At 38.0% G+C, this 17,487-nt stretch overlaps 1 protein-coding gene across 7 annotated transcripts in view; it reads left to right on the top strand.

Annotated features, from left to right (window-relative positions):
- TRPC4 (transient receptor potential cation channel subfamily C member 4) overlaps positions 1–17,487 on the top strand; it is a 385,590-nt gene that overhangs the window by 95,365 nt on the left and 272,738 nt on the right. For all 7 annotated transcript variants that reach the window (XM_049853360.1, XM_049853359.1, XM_049853358.1 and 4 more), the window contains exon 2: positions 7,364–7,768. In XM_049853360.1, the coding sequence (XP_049709317.1) occupies positions 7,391–7,768 (378 nt within the window). In that variant the 5' untranslated portion in view covers positions 7,364–7,390. The remainder of the gene's footprint in view (positions 1–7,363; positions 7,769–17,487) is intronic.

Genomic DNA, 17,487 nt, shown 5'->3' with positions numbered 1-17,487 from the left:
AATTACTTCTTAATGAATTCTTATTCCTGAACATTTCTCCTATCCTCTACTATAGTTTTGAGAGGATTAATACACATATTTTAGGTTCCTATCATCTGGTACATTGACTCTACTTATTCTGTTCTAAGATACTAAATTTTTTCCTGGAATGTCTTGTGTTTCTTTGTACACTCATATTCTTTAGGAGTATAAGCCGAGTGACTAAATCCTTACGCCCTTCTGCTGATTTAAAGTAATGGGGGTGAGAAGCATGCTCCAGAGATGTTGGCTATGCATGTGTTGATTTATACATAATAGTGGTAATTTCTTGTACGGGTGACAAAAGCTTGAGATAAAGACGTGCAGAGGAGAAAATAGGTATGAAATGAAAGCATTTTGCACAGGCTATTTCATAGCTTAAAAGCTATTGCATGGATATTCAGTAGTTACTCATTTTGGCATTCAATGAGCCAAGAAGTAAAACCAGTTTTAGGCAAGTTATTAAAGGAATTTGACCGTATTTATTTTATTCCTTTGTCTAAAAGGGCAGTTGAGTAACTGTAAAAGAATAATCATCAAACCTTTGATTTATTATCAAATTAGGGCACTTACTATTTGCTTTGGGCTATGCGTGCATAACCGTACAAGCCACAGTCGTCTTTCTATATGCAGACAAGTACGGAATGTTCCAAATCTAAGAGGTGCATCTGTCAGGTGTCAAAGATGATGAGACATAAAGTAAGTCAGCATTACAGAGAGGGAATACTATTGAGGATTTGAAATATGACATGCGTGATATAGAAACTGACCCTAAGTATTATTTAATTTTAGTTAATTCACATTTAAATCACCACATGTTACTAAGGACTACCGTATTGGACAACACAGGTCTAGAAGTTAAGAATGGTCTGGTCTAGAACCATGTATTTCCTAGCCTACTTTAAAATGTGTGGGATTTCATGGAGCATCTTAAATAGTGTGTAGTGGATAAGAATAACGAATAAGACTGACAGATAAAGAAGAAAAAAAAAAGCCAAGAGAAGAACCCCGGTAACATCAAAATTTCAACTATGGACAGAAGAAAATGAGTGCAGGTGGATGTTTAGAAAGAGAAGGGCAAGTTTCATCTCAGAGGGTTTGACTGAAAAGTCGAGTATTATAAGGCACGAAAAGTATCAAAATCTATCTGGCAATTTGCAAGACATGATTAATCTTAAGAAAACAATTTCATTTGGCGATGGGGATAAACACTGTGTAGTAGTAGTTGTTGTTGCAGTGAGTTGGCCCCCGACTCATGGCAACCCCATGCACTATAAAACTAAGTGCTGCCTGGACCTGCGTCATCCCCGTGATTGGTTGTGAATTGGCCCATTGTGATCCACAGGGTTTTCAGTGTCTGAGTTTTTGAAGTAGCTCCTCAGGCTTTTCTTCCAAACACCATGTAAGAGGGAGTGAATGGGAGATGAGCTTTAATTTTATATACTAAAGAAAATCAGAGGTAGAAAGAATTGGCAGGGATATTTAGAATTTAAAAATAATTATATGGGAAAAAGTTACATTTGTAGTTTGAGGGGAAGGAGTCAGTTTGAAGAAAGATCTTTAGTGAGCAAAAGAAGGAGAAAACTGATATAAAATTCTGGAGAAATGGGAACGGATGAAAGCGGAAGCAGCAGGATTAACAGCTTGGAGGGGAGAGATCTTTTCCTTTGCATTTGGAGGGAAAAAAGAAGTATATGGATGCACATCTTCTGACTGTCTGGGTAGAAATTCAAACTTCACATACTATATATGTTTTCAAAAATATATGTTCCTAAACCCCTTAAGATAAAAACTAAATAAATCTCTTTGCCCTGCCTATGGCATTCTTCTTTGGGGGAGGGGAATGCATATAGGTATTAAGTGTTTAGTTTTAGGTTTGGTCTTTGTTACATCTTAAGGGCCTTCATTTTTAAAAGAAACATAACCATGGCTTTCTTCTTTAAAATTCAAGGATGGCATATTTTAGTCAGCAAAGTGTTTTTTTTTTCTTTGAATGATGTAACCTCATCTTCTTAAAATTTACAGAAGTGTCTCTAGAACCTTTTAAAGGAGTCAGATAGTGCATTGTGCTTTTACGATGTCAAAGCATGAGCGAAAGAATTTGGCAGTTAATTTTTGGTTGGACTATGTCACAAAACATTTCAGTAAATATGTGTAAAACTTGTAATTACCGAAAATGAGCATATAGTTTCCTGCTGGAGGAAATTAGAAATGAACCTGGTATTTAGGGTGGTAACAAAAATGAGAGCACTGTGCTTTTCTGTGGAGTATGCATCAGGCAAAGGATCCTTGAGATAGTACACCATAGTTTGTGCCTAGGTGGTGTAAATGATTAAGCGCTCAACTACTAACTGAAAGGTTGACAGTTTGATCCCACCCAGAGGGGCCTGGGAAGACCGGCCTGGCAATCTGCTTCTGAAAGGTCAACTACTAACTGAAAGGTTGACAGTTTGAACCCACCCAGAGGGGCCTGGGAAGACAGCCCTGGCGATCTGCTTCTGAAAGGTCACAGCCTTGAAAACCCTATGGAGCAGTCCTACGCTGCACACGGGAGGTCACCGTGAGTTGGCATTGACTCAATAGCAACTAACAACAACAACAACAATATAGTATAATTATAGCAAGAAAAAAAGTCTGAATTGTCTGAATAGATAATCTGGGAAAATGTTTTTTGATGTCAGATTCCAAAAAAAGTACAAATGCAACTAAAGCATGTGTAATAGTATTCTGAAGCCCGTGGGTGGTGCAAATGATTAACGTGATTGGCTGCTAACCAAAAGGTTGGAGGTTTGCATCTAGCCAGAAGCACTTTGGAAGAAAGGCCTGGCGATCTACTTCTGAAAAATAAGCCATTGAAAACCCCATGGAACAGGGTTCTACTCTGACACACCTGGGGTCACCATGAGTCAGAGTGGACTCAACAGTGGCTGGTTAATAGTATTCTAACAACACCAACAACAGAAAATTGCCTTCGAGTCTATTCCTACCCATAGCAACTCTATAGGACAGAGTAGAACTGCCCCATAGGGTTTCCAAGGAGTGGCTGGTGGATTCGAACTGCCGACCTTTTGGTTAACAGCCGAGCTCTTAACTACTGTGCCACCAGGGCTTCAACAACAAGTAGGAATTCATATTTCTCATTCTGTTATGAGATCACACCCACAGACATCATTCTTTTGACTTTGAACTAGGGAATAATAAAAAAAAATTAAATACACAAAAAGATGATTGGGGCAAATTCGATTTAGCTTTAAGGCATGTATACTCAAAAGTGGAAATTTCTGTATATTTCTTTCGTGTTCTTTGGATTTCAAGTTCACACTTCTTTTCACTGCACAGAAAATCTTATCCTTTAGGGACTAGGCACTCACAGTTATATAAATATCCAGAACTTTTTGTTTTCCTGTGTATCTTTATGTTGCTAATTGTGATTTTTATATTTAGTGACCAATTTTTAATTGTTCGAATCAATGTCAAATTGTTGCTCCCACCTATTTTTTATTTAAATCCCAACACATTTAGGGAAAACAAATTTTAGGTTAATTAAAAAGACACATCTCAGGATTTTGAGATTTTTTTTCTGAACCCCTGAAACATAACTTGATGAAGCAGTCATTTCACTCCTGGTTTGTTATCAAGGAGACATTAAGATGTAACAATCCTTTAATTTCTGTAATCTCATGGGGAAAAAAATCTTTTGTCCCTCCAGAAATTTCATCCTGTAAGAGCAGGACCGGGAACAGGTTAATATTTCCACATTTTAGGTCAAGATATTTACTGTGCCAAGTTCCCTGTTCTTTTGCAAGCTTTCCATCCAGCAGCAGTTCTGCAGGCGCCAGTAAGTGTGTCACTGGAAACTCCATCAGCCTTATCAGCACCTCCACTCGCTCGTGCAGTCATGTATCACAGCCTTAAAACCTGAAACTTGATTTTTTTGTCTTTCTGTTAGTGCCTCTGCAGCTCATGTCGTCAAAAGGACGTCTATGTACTGAAGAATTATATAATCTTCCTTAAGGTTTTAGCCATCAGAGTTCTGTATATGTGTTTTAATATTTCATTTTAAAAAATATTTAAGATATATTTATTTTATGTGTTTAAAGGTTAAATGTATTTTAATTCCTTCTAGCTATCTTAATGTGAGTTTTTATATATTCTTGACTCTAAGAGATTAAAGGGGAAATAAGACTTAATAAAAGACCTTTCTTAGCCCTAGCTCTTTGACGCCTATCTTCTTTCCCATTCCTTGGTAAGTGCTGTTGCCACGCTTCATGGATGGAGAAACAGTAATGTCTCAGCCCAGTTCCATTTCATAAACACAATGTTGACTAGAATTTTTTTTTCAGTGTAGCATCATTTTTAAAAATCTACCTTTGTGGTTTGTATTTGTGGCATTTATCTGGGTTAGGGATAGATTTTAGTAAGTCTGATTCCTTATTGGGAACCCTGATGGCATAGTGGTTAAGAACTATGGCTGCTAACCAAAAGGTTGGCAGTTTGAATACACCAGGCACTCCTTGGAAACCCTATGGGGCAACGGGTCTGGGTTTTTTTTGTTTTAATTCCTCATTAACTGCCCCTTGTCCAAGTCTTCCAGTACCATCTGTATGGTCAGCTCATCTACAATGCCACCAGTACTTGTGCTGAAGACAAGAAGGGAAATGCTATTCCCTGTCTAATTCTTTATGATAGAATCATTAATAAAATAAAACAAGTGAAATAAATTTAAAAATAGTTTTTCCATTCTCTGGGCTGATTTCTAACCTTGATTGAGAGGGTCAGAAGTCACATGAAATACTGGTAGGACATGTGCGAGTGTAACTGTGTGCATGTTTTATTTTAAAATGTATTTTGGGCCTTGCTACAGTCAAACAGTCTTAAGTGAAGACAGTATTGGTAGTATTGCATTCAGCTGTAAAAAAGATAAATTTATGTATTTCTCCCAGAGTCATAGGTAAGGACAAAATGAAATAACGGATATAGAAGTATGTTTCTACGAATAAATAGAATGTAAATGCTAGTTGCAATTTGTCACTCAGAAGAAATTACAATGTGAAGATCTCTGGCATTGATCCCACACACTCTTACGGGTGCTGACTTGGGGTTGGGGATAAAGGTGCAGGGGAGGTGGGTGACAGCTGACTTTCTAAGGCAAATATTTTAAGTTTGTCATTAATGCATAGATTGAGTCACTCAGGATCAGACAGTTAAAATGAGATATGTAGTGTCATAATGTCTTGCTTTATAGAAGTTTTAATTATACTGGAGGATCATTAAGTTCTTATTACCAGATACTGTGAATGCTAGTTCAGTTATTCTAGAATGAGCTAAAGCACCTCCAGAACACCAAAATTATAATCAGACTTCAAGCAACTATTCTAAACTCAACTTAGAACTCAAATATTACTTTTCATTTTCCTCTAAAAAAAATTCCATTTAAAGAAGTCACAACATCCCCAGACTGCAGTTGTGACAATAAATTTATATTATGCTGCATAACTGGTTTTACAATGCTGTGTAATACATTTAAGACACCTAATAAAATGTGGAACACTTCAAAAAATATTCTGAATTATGGAATTCCCATCTTTATGATAATTAATCTAGATGTCAAAAAGTGCAATTTAACTACTTGATAATTGAAATTATGATTAAATTTAGGTAGCAAGCAAACAATGCCTAATTCTCCAAACTAAAAACATATTAAATATAATGACATTTGTTAATACAAGGCATGTTTAATCTACAGTTGAGGCATTATTCAAATCAGGTTCATTTACTCATAAAATAATTAAGTCTAAAAAATCAATTAAGATGAATATGTATGTTTAGGTACCTAAAGTGCCCCATTCATTTTAATTTAATATAGCAAACATATGTAGAATAAACAAATAAGTTGAATTTAAATAACAGGAGAATAAAATAGTTCAGATCATAAGTATAAATCGGGAGCTAACAGCAATGAAGGAATCATATTCAAAGCCTGGTACATGTTTTTCTGTCAGTTTGTATCTCTAAGATGATACTAAATCGATATGACTTCCAGCCACTTTGTTCTGACAAATTTATCTTGATGACTTTTTATTTATTTAAAATAATTTCGTCAACTATGTATTTACAGTAACTTCCAAATAAAAATAAATTTTATAATGAATACATTCCTGACTTAGGATTTATTGTTTCATGATATAAAGGTAATAGAGTTAATAAAATATAATTTTCATAGTAAACTCTGTATTTAAGTTTTTCCACTGTCTTCCTTTGGAAATTGCTTAGAGTCATCTTAATGATTAATATCATTAGAATGCATTCTTTACCCCTCAATGAATTCATTTACAAATGGAAAAAATAAAATTGTTTGTTGGGTTCAGTATGATATTTTATTGAATATCATACTATAATATTATCAATTCACATTAATTTTGATATTAACATTAAGAATAGAATATATGGCAAATACAAAACATTTTGACAAGGTAGTGATATTCCATAATTTTCATAGCATCTTCATGAGTAGCAACACTGACAGTAAAAAAAATTAATTTTGATATTAACATTAAGAATAGAATATATGGCAAATACAAAACATTTTGACAAGGTAGTGATATTCCATAATTTTCATAGCATCTTCATGAGTAGCAACACTGACAGTATGTATGTTTAATTATCATTTGAATATCATGGTCCAGTTTTGGGACCTCGAAGATAATGATCTCTGATTTTCAAGGTGTTCTTCTAAAAACTCTATATATATGATAAATTTTGTAAATAACCTCTAAAAAAATCTACAGATGCATCCTCTGACACATGTTACTTTAACTCTTAAATATCTGGCCAAGTATTACTCACTTTTTGTTCATCTTAGATTAGGAAGTTGTAACTTGTATTTCCAGGAGGCAGTGGTGGTTCAGTGGTGGAATTCCCGCCTTCCGCGTGGGAGACCCAGGTTTGATTCTCAGGGAGTTCACCTTTATGCATCCACCACCTGTCTATCAGTAGAGGCTTGCATGTTGCTATAATGCTGAGCAGGTTTCTGTGGACTTTCCAGACTAAAATGGACTAGGAAGAAAGGGCTGGTGATCTACTTCTGAAAATCACCCAGTGAAAGCTCTATGGATCACGATGGTGTGTGGGGTTCCCATGAGTTGGCAGCTAACAACAACTTGTGTTTCCAGATAGCCAAATAATTATTTAGTCTATTTCATTTGTTTAAGGGAAAGAAGAAATTAGTAATAATGTTACTATTGCTGTCATTGGCATCATTGTGAACTTGGAAAGAGATGTGATACATAACAGTTAAAAATCATACTGACCCTAATCCTTGTGGTTTTTGTTGTTGCGTTTTCAGAGACAAAGAAATAGTATGACATGAAACATGGCTCAGTTCTATTACAAGAGAAATGTGAATGCCCACTGCCGAGATCGCATCCCACTAAGGATCGTCCGAGCAGAATCAGAACTCTCGCCCTCAGAAAAAGCCTATTTGAATGCTGTGGAGAAGGGGGACTATGCAAGTGTCAAGAAATCCCTAGAGGAAGCTGAAATTTATTTTAAAATTAATATTAATTGCATTGACCCTCTTGGAAGAACTGCCCTCCTCATCGCAATTGAAAACGAGAACCTGGAGCTCATTGAACTGCTCCTGAGCTTCAATGTTTATGTCGGAGATGCTCTGTTACACGCTATCAGAAAGGAAGTGGTGGGAGCTGTAGAGCTGTTGCTGAACCACAGAAAGCCAAGTGGAGAAAAACAGGTATGTGCAAGAAATAATCATACTGTTTTTAATCCAATTTATTTGCAAAAAAAGAAAAAAAATTTATTTGCAAAGGATGTTCAAATACCCCCAAATTTAAAAAATATGTATATGTAAGCATTGAAATCAGAAATATTTTAGTAGAAAACTGCTGCTAAAGCAAAACAAATTAGCCTATGTTGTCTTAGCAGAGATTAAAAATATTTTTATACAATGCTCCACAAATGTCATTTGGGGTTTAATGTGTATTTGTATGTGTGTTTTTTTATTTTGTTTTTCATTTTCTAACATTCTACAGGGTCAGACTGTGAATAGCTTCCCTAGTTTCCTGTTTAACTGCTTGCCTGTTCCTCCTGATTTGAATATTGCTCTTCAACACACTCAAAGGGATTCTTTTACATTGAGACCTAAAGAAGCAAACATAAAAGATTACTAGGAAATACACCCACTCCTCATTTATTGACATGGTTAGGTTCAAAGACCAGGTTATTATGCAAAAATCCTCATTATACAAAAAATGTAGGGTGACCGGGAAGTGGGGATGCAGGGTGCACCTCAGAGTTGACAGTCCTGTGCCCCACTGCTGCAGGTCGGCTCCACACCCCACCTTTTCACTCCCATTCCCCCCATTCTCTCCCCTCACTCCCACTCCTCCCTCTGCTCTCTGGTGCACCAGGTGGAGAGCTAGTCATTGTAGCTCCGGGGCTGGTGCCACCCCACAGCTTGGTGGGCCAGGTGGGCTGGCTGCACTGCAGGGACCTGCAGTGGGCACAGGCCCAGGGCAGGACTGTATGGGAGCAACGAGCCAGGGGCTGGGGGCATTCCTGCATGGCTGCCCCATTCCCAGACCCCAGGCTGACCCAGCCACTCTGCATCCCAGAGCCACCCGCTGCTGGGAGGTGAGTCCCGGGAGCCCAGGGGCTTCCCCCACGTGGGATGGAGCTGGTACAGGAAAAGGTCCATGGGGAGGGTGACACCAACCCTAGTGACACCACTGCAGCCAGCATTACTCTCGCCTGGCACCTTGGTGTTTGTAACTGCCAGACATATGCCCTTAATGTGCAAAATAGTCAGATAGTAGATATTTGACTATTGTCGTGAATGCAGAATGTCAGATAATGATGTAGTGACTAAATGGGGAGTAAGTATAACGGAACTCTAACAGTGGACTTTATATGAAATTTACTGATGGTGAAACTCTAGCTGCATCTTAATGTCCTCAATAGAAAACAAACTAAATTCACACAACCTAAAAATACAATTTTTTTTTTTTCTGTTCTTTCTTTTTCTTTAGCACTATGGAAGTGGAGACATAAAAGACAAACAAATAAGAAGTCTGTGTTTGTCTGCCTAGATCCGTTCCTTTTCCGGCCTTACCCTGAGTTGTCCATTTGTTTCTTTTTCCCCTTCCGCAGTGAACCCTTCACGTCCCTATATCAAGGCTGATTGACTAATTGCAAAGATACTCATATACTACAGCGGCTCAAAATCTGTCTTTTAGAGTAAAAGTTTATAAAATGCCTGTTATATTACAGCTCTAGAAATTTCTGCCCTATTCGATAGTGTGCAAGTCTCTGTCTCTGTAAATGGTAGAGTGTTAGGAGGTGTTATAATTTTTTTTAAGCAAGCTATTTTTTTTTTTTTTTTTTTTTTATGCCGTAGCTACTGTTATCAGAACGCTTGTCATTGTTAGGGAAAGAACTCTGTGGCTGAGTGCTGTCTGAAGTACTCACCCTGTCCTCTCAGGAGTCTGTGTCCTCTCGTCTGTTCCTATGTCTCACTGCCGCTCATCCCCTCCGCCTCCCCTGAACCAGAACGTTGATAAAACATCGTGGCCACAGTATCAACACCTCTCTGCTTGTTGCTTTGCTGCTTTATTTGAGGTTTGTTTCACATCTAGTTGTTGTGGGCTATCTTCTATGTCGGTAAACTTTACTGATAGAAAAATCTGCTTTTTTCATCCTTTCAAACTTGGACAAACCTTGATTGTGATGGACAGGTAATGGTAATATCAAATGATATAATTTTTATTAATCTCAGTTTTTTCACCACAAAGGAGATGCAGGTGATTAGATGGGAACGAAGAGGAGTCTCTTTTTGTCGGTGTGATTTTAGGTGCTACTACCTCAGCCACCTTGTGACTTTGAAACATTTTCCACAATCACACCACTGAAGTCGTGTCTGTATTTTGTAACAACAGCAATATTATACAGTGTACCCTCTTCTCTTTTGTCAACCATAAGCAGCCATAAAACAGAAGGTGGGGTCTGTAAAGCAAAGTAGCCATTAAATGTATTTTTCATGTTTATTACTAATGAACTATCTTAGTTCTATTTTCTAGAAAACATTGGCCACAGATTTTGAGGTCTCTTTAATAAGGTCAGTGACATTTGTGCTATCTGGAGTAATTTGGTGCCTGGAGAAGGTATCTGCTATTATGAGAGTGTTTGCTGGAAGATGTTCAAATTCTGAGCTAAGCTGCAGTCTCACAAGTAGGTCCTGGCACCTTGAAGGCACTTGATCTGGACGCTGATTATTAATAAAAGGCAGTCAAGGTTTGCAGTCTGCCAGGCATCTGAAATGTCCCAGACCATGTGTCTCTGGAAGCATTCTCTTGTATCACTCAGCTGGCCAAGAATTCCTTTCCTATTTGTACATTCTAGAATTCCTCTTCAGTGAAAGTACTGATAATAAATAAAAACTGTGTATTTTTATATGAACTCTATATAATTTTGAAAGAACTATTCCAGTCTTCCTAAGAGTTCCTGGCATCTTGTACAATCAAAGTGAAGCCGGAGCAACGTGAACTGTATGTAGTATAGCACACAAAAGGTGTCCGCAGGTTCAGGGATGCAGTCAAACCCCTAGAGCCTGGCTGCTCATCTGTGATTTTCTCAGAGGTTGTGTATCTCCTGAGCATGCTCAAAATCATCTGGACTGATAATTTCCATAAATCAGCATGTTGTAGGTACCAAATATGTTCTTGCCAGGGTTTTTTTCTTTCGTAAAGTGTAATGCCTTAGATGATTCTTGTGGCCTTTGAAAGCCATTTTGGATCTTTTTATAATTTGCCTAATTTCCACTCTCACCAGCCTTCACCAGAGCCTCTGAAACTTAGTCATTAATTTTGTTATTGAAGTCATTGGAGCCAAGTGTTAAAACCTGAAAACAATAATATCCAAGTATAAAATATGTAAAATTAACATAATTGTCTTAAAATAGTTCAAGAAAGAGGATGCAATATAAAATTGTGCAAAGCTGATTATTATAACAGTTACTAACATCTTGAAATCCAACAAGTGTAGATTAGGAAATATATTCTTTTTTTACAATTTTGTGGCAAATTTATTTGTCTCTGGGAGGAGATTCAGTGTTTAATGGCATCCTCATAGTATGCGAGCTATGAGGTTTCAGATTAATTTTTGTACCTTTTGAGTATGTTCACGGGGGAACAGTTTGAAGATGTTTACTCTGCCAGGCCTTGTGCTGGGAGCTGGGGAGGGAGATGTTTTTCCCGCTCCCTAGAGTGTTAAGGTCTAGCTGTGAAAAGAGACAGGGATAGTATCATGACAGGAAAAAACTGAAAAGATGAAAGAGAAATAAACCCTCAAATAATTATGACGTTAGGAGACACCGAGTGCCTGTGAAGGGTGATGGCATACTTGGAACAGGTTGCATGTTGAGGATAGTTAGTGTCACTGGACAGTACATGTGAAGATGGTGAAATGGAAAATGTTTTGTAAAATATATATTTACCACAATGGAAAAAGAAAAAAAATTGACTAGACGTGGTAAGCACAAATCATTACTGGGCTTTGGGAATGAGGGAGGAGAAAGGCCAGAAGAGGAAACAGGAAGAATGTTTAAGGGTTTATACTCTGATGAATTTAACTCCATAACTGAAGAGCCCTGGTGGCGAAGTGGTTAAGGCCTCGGCCGCTAACCAAAAAGTCAGCAGTTCAGATCCACCAGGCGCTCCTTGGAAACCCCATGAGGCAGTTCTACTCTGTGCTGTAGGATCACCATGAGTTGGAATGGACTCAACAGCAATGGGTAGTAACTGAACAGAGATTATGATCAAAGGAGGATGGAACCGGTTTGTGATGTACTAAAACTGAAAGCGAAATCTGGAGGTAGGGATTAGTGTATGGATGGTAGTGAGGACGTTGGAGCAAATAAAATCCCCTTTCTTCCTGTCTACCTGACAATGATGTACTCTTCTTGCCTTTGTGTATTCTTTAAATGTTTGTGATCTCTAGTGTATAAATGATATTCTCAATTCAGCATCTAATGAAAAGATTTTGTTTTTGCCAGATAAGTAGATGGACATTGATTATTAAGTATATTCCTTGTATATTTAATGTTGTCATTGTTGTTAGGTGCCGTCGAGTCGGTTCCAACTCATAGCGACCCTACGTACAACATAGTGAAACACTGCCGAGTCCTGTGCCATCCTCATGATCATTGTTAATGTAGAGCTTCATAAGCAGGATATTGAGTTTCTAGTGTTTTATTTTAATTTTTAGTATCAAAAAATGAAAAGCGTTAATACTTCGTTTCTCCCACATAGTAGAAATGCATGGCTCTTTGCACTAAGCGGGAAGGTGAGATATGTAAGAATTTACCAGGACTACGCCTTTGCTAGAAGCATTCACTGACATTCTCTGACAACTTTATTAACTTTTAACCTTCTTCGTACCTTTTTCTCTAGGAAATACTGACGGTGACTTAGCCCACTTTCCAGACAATCGATTGGTTATTTGACTTCTAATTATTTTGAATAGACCTTTCTTTCAGAAATCTTTTAAGGGCAGGTTCAATTTCAGTTTCAGCTACTTCAGTAAACTTATATCAGAAACAAAACTTGCTTTTCCATTCTTCACTTAGACAGTGATTTTCAATCTTAATGTCATCAAAATCACTGGAAGGACTGGTTAAAATACAGATTGCTGGACCCCACCCCCAGGGTTTCATACAGCATGTTTGGTATAGGGCCCCAGAATTTGTATTTGTAACAGGCTCCCAGGTAATTTTTTTCCCAGGTAATACTGATGCTACTGGTCATAAGGCCACCCTTTGAGAACCACTGACTTAGAGGAGTTGAAAGTCATAGAATGTCTGCAGTGTAAATTTTATGTTAGGTATGTTGAACTATATAGTATTTTTTTTTTTTTTTTTTTTTATGTTGAACTATATAGTATGCTAACCTGGTTTTTAAGATTCAGGAGAATATTATGTTTTCTTTTTTTTTTTCCTCTTTGAGGAAAAAAAAAAATTCTATTAGTTCACCAATTAAGATCTTAGAGTATTTCAGCTGAAAGAAGTTTAGATATTAAAACCAAAGCCAAACTAGTTGCTGTTGAATCAGTTCTGACTCATGGTGACCCCATGTGTATCAGAGTAGAACTGTGCTCCATAGAGTTTTTAATGGCTGATTTTTCGCCAGGTCTTTATTCCAAGGAGCCTCTGGGTAAATTTGAATCAACAACCTTTTGGTTAGGAGCCAAGAATTTTAACCGTTTGCACCTCCCAGGGACTTCTTTAGATACTAAACTTCTACTAAAAAAAGAATGTAAAAATTTTAGAACTGGGAGGGATCTTGGAAAATGTCTAATCCAGTCCCCTCATTTTACAAAGGAGGAAAAGGGGACCCAGCTGGGCTTGGGGATTGGCCTCACTAAAAGGACCTAGAAATTAATAGCTAGTAACCATCCTTGAGTTACAGTCTGTATGAAGACGATGATAACAATGGCACCAGTAATAACATTAGCTAACATTCATTGAGCCAACCACTGGCCACCTCTGTTGTAAGAGCGCATCAGTGAAAAAGAGGAAGACCCTCAAGGAGATGGACTGACATAGTGGCTGCAACAATGGGCTCAAGCATACCAACGATTGTGAGGATGGCGCAGGACCAGGAAGCATTTCTTTCTGTGGTATATAGGGTCGCTTTCAGTGGGACCAACTCAACTGCACCTAAAAACAACAACAGCATCGTGGCACAGTGGTTAAGTGACTGGCTGAGGAAGGGTCAGCAGTTTGAACCCACCAGCCACTCCTTGGGAGAAAGATGTGGGTCTGATTCCATAAAGGTTACAGCCTTGAAAACTCTGTGAAGCAGTTCTACTTTGTCCTATAGGGTTGCTTTGAGTCAGAATCCACTCAGTGGTATTTGGTATGAAGAAGATGCTATCCTTATCCTCATTGGATAGATGCAGAAATAAAGGCACAAAAAGCCTTAAATGACAGATCACAAAGTCAGGAGATATCAGTGCTGGAGCTAAAGAGTCCCTAAAGGTAACCATAATGCTCTGGCTCTAGCCATTGCACCAACTCAAACAGGATTCACTTAAATCTTCGAGAGCTCATTATCCTAATTTAGGATTTGAATTAGAAAGTTTTAAGAAGCTTTTAGTTCCACATATTCAGATTTTGTCTCTGTCTTGAATGTCATAGTGCCATTTATGATTTTGTTGCTCAATAAATACTAATTGTGGTCCTACATGCATTCTGTCTGTATCACTTCCCTTAGTCTCTTAGAATGGCTGGCTTTGTTCATAGCAATTCCAGAGTTCCTGCAAGTTTTGACAAAAGGGAAGCAATAACCTCTTCCCGCCAGACCCACTTCACAGGGCCACCTCTGGCTACTAGGTCATCTTCTAAAGTAGACTCTGTGCTATTTTCTAAAATTTAAGCAATACTGGAAAAACAGCTTTTAATGAAAAATGGTATGCTTACTTGACAAATATTGTCCCTGGTATTGGAAGCTGTCCTTGGGCAGAGCCAATGTAAGAATCACCTTAGCTTCCCCCCAAGAGCTTCACAGTGAGGATCCTGCACGAATACACAATTTTAGTATTTTAAGTTCAATTTACTTTGTTTTTGTTCCTTGATACAGTGTTATAAACAAAGAGATATTGTGGTGAAAACAACTCAAATAAAATAAAATCATATTAGCTCTTCTAACATTTTCTTCACTGGACTTCTAGTCCTGGGTTCAATGTTTGGCTCCATGTCTTGCCATTGGTTAGCTTGGACAAGTTATTCCAACTCTCTCTCAGCTTCGTTTGTGAGATAGGAGCACTGATGCTGCCTAGTCATTGTATAGATTATTGTTGTTAGCTCCCTTCGAGTTGACTCCGTTTCACGATGACCTTATGTGCAACAGAAGGAAATGTTGCCCAGTCCTGCATCATACTGCCAGTGTGTGCCAGGCCATCATTGCAGCTATTCTGCCAATCCATCTCACCAAGGGTTTCCCTTATCCTTGCTAGTTCTCTTTTTCACCAAAAATGATGTCCTCCTCTAGCAATTGATTCCTCCTAGTGATGTGTCCTCACCACCCGTCACCTTGTCATACTGTGGTGGCTTGTGTGTTGCTGTAATGTGGAAGTTATGCAGCCAGGGTCATCCATGGTGGACAGATTTCAGCTGAGATTCCAGACTAAGATAGCCTAGGAAAAAGGACCTGGCAGTCTGCTTCTGAAAAAATTGGCCAGTGAAAATCTTATGAACAGCAGCAGAACATTGTCTGATATCAATCATGTGGTCTAGCATGCGGGGAATGACAAACTGAAGAGCAACGGCATCACATTCATTGTCAAAAAGAACATTTTAAGATCTGTCCTGAAGTACAAAACTGTAAGTGATAGGATATTATCCATATGCCCACAAGGAAGACCAGTTAATAAGACTATTATTCAAATTAATGCACCAACCATTAATGCAAAAAATGAAGGAACTGAAGATTTTTACCAACTTCTGCAATCCGAAATTGATCAAACATATAGTCAGGATGCATTGATAATAACTGGTGATTGAAATGAAAAAGTTGTAAACAAAAAAGAAGGATTTGTAGTTGGAAGATATGGCCTTGGTGATAGAAATGATGCCAGAAATGGCACGATAGAATTTTGCAAGACCAACTTCTTCACGGCAAATACCCTTTTTCAACAACATAAATGGCGACTATACACGGGGACATCACTGGATGGAAAACACAGGAATCAAATCATCTATATCTGTGGAAAGAGACAATGGAAAAGCTCAATATCATCATTCAGAACAAGACCAGGGGCCAACTGAGGAACAGACCATCAATTACTCATATGCAAGTTTAAGGTAAAACTGAAGAAAATTAAAACAAGTCCAGGAGAACCAAAATATGATCATGAGTCTTTTCCACCTGATTTTGGAGACCGTCTCAAGAGTAGATTTGACACACTGTATATGAGAGACCGAAGACCAGACAAGTTATGGAGTGACATCAAGGACATCATACATGAGGAAAGCAAAAGCTTATTAAAAAGACAGGAAAGAAAGAAAAGACTAAAATGGATGTGAGAAGAGACTCTGAAGCTTGCTCTTGAATGTAAAGCAGCTAAAACAAAATGAAGAAATGATGAAGTAAAAGAGCTTAACAGGAGATTTCATAGGGCAGCTTGAAAAGACAGCTAAGTGTCATAATAAGATGTGAAAAGACCTGGAGTTAGAAAATCAGAAGGGAAGAACACATTTGGCATTTCTCAGGCTGAAAGAACTGAAGAAAAAATTCAAGCCTCAAGTTACAATTTTGAAGGACTCTATGGGAAAAATATTGAACGATTCAGGAAGCGTCAAAAGAAGATGGAAGGAATACATACAGTCAGTGTACCAGAAAGAATTGATTGATGTTCAGCCATGTCAGGGAGTAGCATATGATCATGTACCAATAGTACTGAAGGAAGAAGTCCAAGCTACATTGAAGGTATTTGTGAAAAACAAGGTGCCAGGGATTAACCGAATGCCAATTCAGAAGTTTCAACAAATGGATTCGGCACTGAAAGTGCTCATTCATCTCTGCCAAGAAATTTGGAAGACAGCTACCTGTTCAAATGACTGGAAGAGATCCATATTTGTGCCCATCCCAAAGAAAGGTCATACAACAGAATGCAGAAATTATCAAACAGTAACATTAATATCACACACAAATAAAATTTTGCTGAAGATAATTCAAAAACAGTTGCAGCAGTACACCTACAGGGAGCTTCCAAAAATTAAGGTGGGATTCAGAAGAGGACATGGAATAAGGGATATCACTGCTGATATCAGATGGATCTTGGCTGAAAGCAGAAAATACAATATATTGACTATGCAAAGGCATTCTATTGTGTGGATCATAACAAACTATGGATAACATTGTAAAGAGTGGGAATTCCAGAACAGTTAATTGTGCTTATGCAGAACCTGTGCATAGACTGAGGCAGTCGTAAAGGTGTGCATCCGGGTTGGATCCTTTCACCATACTTAGTTAATCTATGAGTTGGAATAGACTCGATTGAATCTGTATGCTGAGCAAAATAATCCCAGAAGCCAGACTATATGAAGAATGATGCATCAGGATTGGAGGAAGACACTTTAATAACCTGCGATATGCACATGACACAAACCTCCTTGCTAAAAGCGAAGAGCACTTGAAGCCCTTACTGGTGAAGATCAAAGATGTAGCTGTCAGTATGGATTACACCTCAACATAAAGAAAACAAAAATCCTCACCACTAGACCAGTAGGCAACATCGTGGAGAAAATATTGGATTTCATTTTACTTGGATCCACAATCAGGGACCATGGAAGCAGCAGTCAGGAGATCAAACGACATACTGCATTGGATAAATTTGCTGCACAATTGTTAACAAAGCAAAGATGTCACCTTGAGGACTAAGGTTTGCCTGACTCAAGCC

Source organism: Elephas maximus, chromosome 14 (assembly GCF_024166365.1).
Source record: "Elephas maximus indicus isolate mEleMax1 chromosome 14, mEleMax1 primary haplotype, whole genome shotgun sequence".
Classification (NCBI taxonomy): Eukaryota; Metazoa; Chordata; class Mammalia; order Proboscidea; family Elephantidae; genus Elephas; species Elephas maximus.
The sequence above is the reverse complement of the archived record's forward strand: the minus strand, read 5'-3'. Positions and strand labels throughout refer to the sequence as shown.